Source organism: Desmodus rotundus, chromosome 1, assembly GCF_022682495.2.
Source record: "Desmodus rotundus isolate HL8 chromosome 1, HLdesRot8A.1, whole genome shotgun sequence".
NCBI lineage: Eukaryota > Metazoa > Chordata > Mammalia > Chiroptera > Phyllostomidae > Desmodus > Desmodus rotundus.
The window spans coordinates 210,797,395-210,806,102 of NC_071387.1; the positions used below are offsets into that span (position 1 = coordinate 210,797,395).

Consider the following 8,708-nt stretch of genomic DNA (forward strand, 5'->3'; position numbering starts at 1 on the left):
GTACAAATGTCAGTCTGAGCCCCTGCATTTGATTCTTTGGGAATCAGAGGACTCATACCTCTGATAGGTGCAGTTCAGCTTACTGAACCCCCACCCGACTTCTGCACCGCGGCTGCCCCATTCTACGGCGGCGTGTGAGGGTCCCGATTTCTCCACGTCCTCACCGACCCTTGATATTTTCTGTTTGAAAAACCGGTACGGGATTCCGAGTGGGTGTCATACAAAGTGCCGTCCTAATGAGGTTTGGATGTGTGCGTTCTCAGTAACCGACGGTGCTGAGCGTCTCCGCCCGTGCTCGTGGGCCGCCATCCGTCTCCTTTGGAGAGTCTTCCCCGTCTCCTTGCCCGTTTTTAAACTGACAAGTCTTCCCCGTCTTTCAGTTGCCAAGTTATAAGAGATTTTTATGTGTTCTGTCCTTTACCGATGCGTGATTTGAAGTGGTTTTTCCCATTCTGTGGGTTGTGGTTTCGCTCTGATAGGGTCTTTTGATGCACAAAAGCTTTAAGTTTTGGTGAAGCCCAGTTTCACCTGTTTCCTCCTGTTGCTGTGTGTTTGGGGTCAGGCCCAAGAAACCACTGCCCCAGGGGGACCACGCAGAGGGGCCGGTTCCTGGCGTTCTGACCTCTGACGCCTGTGTCTCCCTGCAGCGCACACGGTGGACCCTGGCACCCTGCAGTATGGCCTGGGGTCTCTGACGCGAGGGACGTCCTACGCTCTGCAGGTCATGGCCAGCACCCGGGCCGGGGGCACCAACGGCACCAGGATAAACTTCAAGACGCTGTCGATCAGTGAGTGTCTCATCCCAGCCCCAGCCGGTCTCCTCAGCTTCTCTCAGGGGGTGAGGGAGGGCGTTCCCCACCACGGGCCCATGGGAAGGGACCTAACCTCATCATTTTTGGAGTTTTTAAAAGCAGAAATGTATGTAATATGTTCTACTCATCAGCTTTTACTTTAAAAATAGGAAACAAGAAAAAAAGTTTTTAAGGTTTTATTTATTTTTAGAGAAGGGGGAAGGGAGGGAGAAAGGAAGAGCGAGAACATCAATGTGTGGTTGTCTCTTGTGCGCCCCCTACTGGGGACCTGGCCCACAACCCAGGCATGTGCCCTGATGGGGAATTGAACCAGTGACCCTTTGGTTCTCAGGCTGGCACTCAATCCACCGAGCCACACCAGCCAGGGTGACGCAAGGAAAACTTAACAAACGCAACAGAAATGTAAACTATGTTATAGTTCTGTATCGTGGTTGTGGGAAATATTCCAGAGGGATCGAAGATGGGACGGGCAGGGAGGTGAGGGAAGAGGAAGGAGAAACAAATATGTTCATTTCCTCAAGTCCCAGAGTGAAAGACGTTATATTTTAAGGATGTATTAAAACTCTTTTGCCCTGGCTGTGTGGCTCAGTTGGTTGGAACGTCGTTCCGTACACCAAAAGGTTGAGGTTGGGTCCCCAGTCACGGCACACAACTAGGCTGTGGGTTTGATCCCAGGGTGCGTACAGGAGACAACTGATGGGTGTCCCTTTCTCACATCGATGTTTCTCTTTCTCTGTCTTTCTTCTCTCTAAAATCAGTAAAAACATATCCTTGGGTGAGGATTTTTTTTAAAGAAAAAAACTTTCACAGAACGAACATTTTATATTAAAAATGAAGGAATACATTTTGTAGTAACAGCTACAAATAGTCAGCTTTAAGTATTCTTGAAAGCGTCTTGTCCGTCCCCTTTTCAGAGGAGTAGAAACAGACCTGCCGGCCCTGGGAAGAACGGCGGAGAACACGCTCTCACTGAGACCGGTTCCATTTTCCTGCACTAGTCCCGCCTCCCCTGAGCTCTTTTTAGAGTCGCTTGTGTTCTCCTGCGGGGAGTGCTTGCCCCCGGCCTTTTGCAGGGCGGCTTCTCCTCGTTAGTAACGGGAGCCTAACTCTCACTTCTCGAAGAAGCCTGTGTCACGTGTTGTCTGGATTCTTCTGCTGCAACGAAAGCTCCGTGGGAGCGGAGGTCCTGTGGTCCTCGGTCGTTCCGTCTGTCTTATTACCGGCACAGAGTTTGGCGATTCGAAAGTGTCGGAGTGCTCGGTGAACAGTCACTGAGCGAACAGTGACGATGGCGGTGGAGGCTGCACCTGCGAGCACCCGTCTGTCAAGGCCGTTCAGGGGAAGTGGGTGGGGAGCCACAACTCCATGTGGTTTTGAACCCAGTGAACTTGGCTGACTGCAAAGGAAAGAGTAAGGAACGTGTCGCTGAGGCTCTGGGAAGGAAGATGTAAACCTTTGCACTTTTTTTAAAGATTTAATTTATTTCTTTTTAGAGAGAGGGGAATAGAGGGAGAGAAACGTCAATGTGTGGTTGCTGCTCATGCGCCCCCTACTGGGGACCTGACCTGCAACCCAGGCATGTGCCCTGACTGGGAATCAAACTAGCGACCCTTTGGTTTGCAGGCTGGCACTCAATCCACTGAGCCACACCAGCCAGGGCAGACCTTTGCTTTTTAGCAGGCAAGCAGGAGCTCCGCCCTTGCTCACGCTGTCCCCTCTTCCCCCACAGGTGTCCTCGAGGTTTGCCTCATCACTGCGCTGGTCGGCGGTGGGTTGCTCGTTCTCCTCGTCCTGATGGTGGCCTACGGCCTCAGAAAGCCCAGGTGAGCTGAGAGCCGACAGCGTGTGCCCAGGAGGCCGGGGCTGGAGACGGGCTGGGGGCGTCTGGGTAGGGGTGGTCTCCCCAGCATGGAGCAGGCGACCCTCCGTGCCCTGGTTCCCAGCTGCTGAGCACCCTGCATCCTGCCCTGTGGCTCACCAGCCGTGTGACCGAACAGCAGCACTGGCAGACCTCTCAGCAGAACTGCCCCCCCGTGGGCCGTCTCTGCCCAGCAGCTGCACTCAATTATGGGCGTGCTAACGTCAACCTCGGCTGATAAATGCAGACTGTCACCCAGCCACAGGCACACATTCTTGGGCTCTGCATGTGTGGCAAGTCCCTGGGGAATGCTGCCGCTGCTGGCTGGGACCCCGTTTCGGGAATCCCCACACGAAGGGCGGGCAGCTTCTGAGGCTCAGCCCGACTCCTCCCAGAGCGTGAATCTTGCAGGGGGTGGCCCTGGGTGGTCTGATGTCTTGCAGGGGTAGAAAAAGCTCTGTGTGGGGGAGGGCTCTTCCTGCCATGTTCCCAAGGTCACCCCCATGCCGCTTGTTTCCCAGTTTGAGTCAGGAGCCCTGGCTCAGCCGCGGTGTCCATGCAGAAAGCTCCTGGGACTCACTCCTGTTTGGGAATCTTCTCTCTTTCAGCAAGTTGAAGCACCTGTGTTGGCCTCAGGTCCCCAACCCCGCCCAGAGCAGCCTAGCCACCTGGCGCTGGGACGGCCTGCAGGTGAGCCCGAGCTCCTGAGCGGGCGGGCGGGTGGGCGGCCCTGCGGGCGCAGCTGGTGCACAGTTCACAGGGGCTCGGGCTCCTGCGTGAGCAGGGCGTGGCCTACAGAGCGAGGGTGAGCAGGAGAAAGACGCTCGCCCGACCCGTAGGGCCTGGCTGTCTGGTCAGGGAGCCAGAGGCCAGCTCTCTGAGGCCATTTGAAAAACAGCCCCGGTAACTGAGAGGCCACCTGGACACCTGAGAGGACGCCGATGTGCGGGAGTCCAGAGGCGGGGAAGGGGCCCCAAACTGCCCTCCGGGCTGCGGACGTTCTCATCACCCTTCGAATGGCAGCGGGGATTTGGACGACTGAGTCCTAAGTAGAAACCCTCCCTCTCTCTCTCTCTCTCTCTCTCTTCTTTGTAAAACTTAAAATTGAAAACAGTTCTGAAAACTTTGAGGTTGAATTCCTTGCTTCAGTGAAAATAAGCCCAATCACATGAGACTTTTAAACCGTCACCACTGAAAGGTCGTGTCCAGCATCTCGTGGTGCAGGAGTTTTTAGTATTGTCCCTTGTTTCAACTCCGAAGTCTCTTTTTGAACATGGACACTTAAAAATTATTTTTACATATATTTTAACTTTGGTTACTTGGGTTTCTATTTTCTTCTCTCTTTTATCAGTCTTGTGTGACCCCATTTCCCTTCCTCCTCATTAAAAGTAATTAAGTGAGCAAATGACTCACAGGCAGGGCTGGCCGAGGTCGCGCAGGTCTGGCCCTGAGCCAGCGCTCAGCTGTCCCTCAGGCCGCGCCAGGCGCCGGGCTGGCTCTGGTGATGCAAGGGTGACGAAGAAGAAGACACTGTCCCTGGCACGGGCCACCGGGGGTTCCTGGGAGGCTGGCATGTCACTGGGTCTGGGACTGCGGTTCCCCAGCTGTAAGAACTCTGTGACACTCTCGTCCCGGCTGGGCTTTGGGGGCGCAGGGCTGGGGGGGCGGGCCTCGAGGCCTCTGGAGGCAGCCGCTGTCCTATGCGCTCTTTCTCAGGCCTGGGCCGCTCCTGCCAGGCTTTCTAGAAGGGCACATGGAGGAGATGCCCCACTCTGGTCTCGGGGGGCTGGTGGGGGGGGGGGTGGTCACAGGCGGGGCCTCAGTGTCCTAAGCTTGATGGGCTTTCGGTTACATTGTGCATAGCCCCCCATGACCCTTGGGGTGTCCCTCTCTCTTTCAGACGAAGCTACCCCAGAAGGGGTTCCATGACTCTGCAACTGCAGAAGACAGGATTCTGAAACCCTGTCCCACCCCCAGTGACCTTATTGACAAGTTGGTGGTGAACTTCGGGAATTTTCTGGAGGAGGTTTCCTCAGAGGAATCCAGAAAGGGTCGGGGCAACATTTTGGGAGGGGAAGACAATGAGTACGTGACCTCCCCCGCCAGGCCTTACTGTCCCCCTGAGAAGAGCTCCAGGGAGCCCCGCGCGGCGACTGAGGCGGCACCCGGAAAGCCCCAGCCCCCGCAGTCCAGGCGGCCTGGGGGCGCCGGCCCGGGAGCTGAAGAGCCGCTGCTGCCCTCTGCGCAGGGCGCTGGGCCGGCCAGTCTGCTGGAGGACGGGGCGCCAAACCCCTACCTGAAGAACTCCATGCCAACTAGAGAGTTTCTCGTGTCCGGAACGCTTCCAGACCACAGCAGGCGGGAAATCTAGGTGCCACGGGGCTCTAGTCCCTCTGCACCTCTGCGCCCAACGCCTGCAGAGGGGACAGCCCAGCCGGGCAGGGGCGCGTCCCCAGCCATCCCGCCCACCCTGCCCCCCACGCTCCCTGCTGCCGGGCGTGTCTGCGGGCCCCTGGATGGCGCCTCACCGAGGAAAAGCCGCAGTTTCCTTTGGCTCAGCTGATTCGCTCGCATGGAGGACTGTGGCCGGTGGACTTGGAGGGACAGCGGACCCGGAGGTGGATGTGTCCAGCCTTCCCCAGGAGCTGGGTCAGGGTCGTGGCCCTGGCTGGGGCTGCTCCTCAGACCGAGCGCCTGCATTGCCAGGGGCCAGCCTGACGGGACTGTCTCTCTTCCATCACCTTGGCCTCCTGGGGCGCCAGGCTCCCCCCGATTTAGCCCTGAAATCTCCCGTTTGTCCTTCCACATGGGGGCAGGAAGCAGATCCTGCCCTGACAGTGGCCCAGGCCCCTCGTCCCCTTCGTTCAGCCTCGAGCACCCGGCATGGTCCTCCACCCCGCCCCTGAGGGCTCTCGCCCAGCACACAGCATGGGGCCCAGCAGGTTCGCCCACTCTCTGCGCGCCCCCCACCACCCCGCTGCCCAGTGCTGGCCTCGCTGCCCTCCTCTGTGCTGCACCCTCGCCTGGGGCAGAAAGACACCCAGTGCTTCAGTGGCTTTTGTCCTCAAACATCCTGCTGACTCAGAGCCCAGGGTGCCATAGACACCCCCTCGGGGGGCCTCTGCCCAGAAGCAGCTGAGCGGCGCTGGCACGGCAGCTGCCCCCGCAGCAGGGCTCCCTGCCCTGGCCCAGCTGAGCCCCGAGCTCAGGACAGGCTGGGGGGGAGGGCAAAGGCCCAGCTCAGCTGCCCCGACCGGGGACTTGGGACTGGCACTGGGCAAGACCCTGACCACAGTGGTGTCGGGAGACTTCCTCACATGTGGCCGTGACTTCTCTGGCCAGGGACGGCCGAAAGGCGGCTGTGAGGAGTTGGGCCGCCATCTCAGCGGCACAGACACGCTGCTGTGCTTTCCTAGAACTGAAACTGGTTCCCGCCCCCAGGCCCTGACACCCCAGCACCCGCAGCCCAGGGCGTGGCTTCTGACTGTTTGGGACTGTGACTCAGTCCCCTTTGGGACTCTGACCCCGTCCACTCCAGGACCGACGCTGAGTGCGGAGGGTCAGTGGGACAGCAGCGTTTGCCCCCCGTTTGGTGTCTGCCCCAGGCTGGTGTCGGGTGCCTGTGGCCCCACCTGCCCTGCGGTGTCCCTGGTCACTTTCCTCAGCCAGTGGCTGCGTCCTGATGGGGTGCAAAGGCCAGCAGGGCCGCTGTCCCGAAGCTCTCTGCCCTCCTTCAGCCTCAGGTGCTGGCCGCACCCTGCCCCACCCCCTTCTCCCCTGCTCACAGCACAGCCACCATCAGGGACGGGGCCTGGGGCGGGCGCTGCCCTGTGTCCGGGCGGCAGGAAGGGACCAAGCAGAGGGACACGCCGGCTGTGGTGGGCTCCCTGCCCTGACGCCCACCGCCACTGTGCGATTGGGCACTTCTGGGAACCGCCTGTCCTCCAGGGTCCCAGAAGGGCCCTCCTCAGCCCACCTTCGGGTTGTGCACTTGCCGGAGGGGCAGCCTGTGCCCACACTGTTCTCTTTCCTGTGACCCTCTGCCCACCCCCGCTGGGGGACCTCCTCAAAGTCTGTAGCGGAGGGTGGGGACGGTGCACTTGGAGGGAGTCCCCTCCCCCACCACGACCGTCTGCCCTGATGAGGCTCTCGAAGCTGAAATCCAGCGCAGTCTGACTGCGGGGCCGACAGCAGGGGACCTCAGAGACCAAGCGGCTCCCTCTGCTCTCCCTCCCGCCTCTCCCCTGACCCCTGCCTCTCCTGCCCGACCCCCCACCCCCGTCCCTACTCCCTGCTCCACTCCCATCCTGCCGCCTGGCTTCTGCTGCCTCTTCCTTCTCTTTCCTTTTCTTTCCGTTCCTCTCCCTCTTCCCATCAGCTTCCTCTGACCATTGTCCATATTTGCCGCCTTTGCAGAGGCGGGAGGGGGGTTGCAGTAAGTCAGGCGGCTTTGTCCCAGATGGATTGCGGGGGCTTTCCCGGGGGCCAGCATTTCCAACAGGACAAGGGCCAGTTTTCCCAGGGGCTCCAGAAACACCCTCAGCCTCAGCTGGCTGCTCACTGCAGAGCCACAGGACGTGGCGGCTGCTGATGACCACCTCCTGGGACAGAGTCATGGGTGGCCCCGGCCTGGCGTCCTGGGCCGCCCCTGTGTCCAGGCAGGCTCCCTGCACGTTCTTCGGAGACACCGAGAGACCACAGCAGGTCCCCTGGGTCTCAGTGAGGTCCCGGGAAGCTGATAAAACCCCTTTTCCCCGGGCTCTGGGGGCTGCACAGCCGCTGTAGTGGTGCCCATCAACAGCCTCCCTTGTCCAACAACAGATGCCAGGCTGGCAGAAACGGGGGTGACAAAGGAGAGGGTCAGGCCAGGCCCAGCCTCCCCACAGCTGCGGATCCCTGTGTGGGAAAAACCCGCCCTGCCCGGAGCCCCAGAAGGGACTCTGTCCCCCATCCCCAGCCCTCACAGCTTCCTGTCCCCACCACAGCTTGGGGACGGTGGGGTGTCTCTTCTTCGCTTCTATCAGTGGTTCTCGATCGGGTGACTGCCCCACCCCTGACATTTGGGGGCCACCCACAGGCTTTGTCGAGGGCCAACTGGCTGAAAGAGGCATTTTAAAGAGAAGTGACTCAGTGACGCGGTGGTTAGTTCTGGGTCTGTGTCCGTGGGTGACCAGGGCTCCTCGTTGCTGAAGGGGGTGGCGGGGCCTGTGTCTCCTGCGAGGGGCGGGAGAGTGGAGCACGGCCAGGGTTGCTAGCGGCCCCGTTCCCGCCACAGCTGGGCCGGGCCGGGCCTGGCTGGCTGGGGGCAGCTTTCTCAGGGGCACAGATGGCCCTGCCTGTTTGCAGAGGCCTCGGGCCGCGAGTGGTCGGCATTGACTCAGAACAGGGCTGTCCCATCCGAGGTGCGTGGCCCTGCGGGGACCCGGGGCCCTAGATGCGGCTCTGCTGACCTTCCTCTCAGGGCCGCACCCCCGTCCTGCCCCCTCACTGTGTTGGGGGTGAGGTGTCATCAGGGAGTGTCCTGGGGCCTGGGCTTGGAGATGGAAACCAAACTGTGAAGCAGAGGGGCGGAGACGCAGCTGGGAGCGAGGCCCCGTGTCCCCCGCACCTGGAAACAGGGCCGTGCTGGCGTCGGAGTGGGCGGGAGCAGCCTCTGGAACACTCTCTTTCAAGGCCCTTTGCATCTGACCTTTCAATTAATAAAGCTGCCGCACCGCTTCAATGCAAGGTTACACTTCTGGTTTACGGTTTTACCTGCGCAGGTGTTAAAACTAGACTTCAGAATGCAAAGTCTGACGTTGTCAGAGGTCAGGAGTGTCCTGCTCCAGGTGACCAGGAATCAGACAGGGGACCTGTCCCGCCGGGACCCCACTGGGCCCCACACCCTCCTCTGCAGTCTTCCCCTCCCCTCTCCTCCCTCACGGCAGCAGCGTTTCCAAATTCCTTCCAGCTCCCCAAGTTCCCTCGAGTGTCCCCCTGCTGCTCTTGCAAGTGGCGAGGCCCCCATTTCATGGAGGACGTGGCCCCAGTTACAGGCC

The 8,708-nt window shown here is 60.0% G+C and overlaps 1 protein-coding gene across 1 annotated transcript in view; it reads left to right on the forward strand.

Moving 5' to 3' along the window:
- Nucleotides 1–8,380, forward strand: part of IL31RA (interleukin 31 receptor A) — a 38,593-nt gene extending 30,213 nt beyond the window's left edge. Inside the window, exons 11-14 of the mRNA XM_053914893.1 lie at nucleotides 648–788; nucleotides 2,542–2,635; nucleotides 3,279–3,360; nucleotides 4,571–8,380. Coding sequence (XP_053770868.1) covers nucleotides 648–788; nucleotides 2,542–2,635; nucleotides 3,279–3,360; nucleotides 4,571–5,041 — 788 coding nt within the window. The 3' untranslated portion in view covers nucleotides 5,042–8,380. The remainder of the gene's footprint in view (nucleotides 1–647; nucleotides 789–2,541; nucleotides 2,636–3,278; nucleotides 3,361–4,570) is intronic.
- Nucleotides 8,381–8,708: the final 328 nt, after the last annotated feature.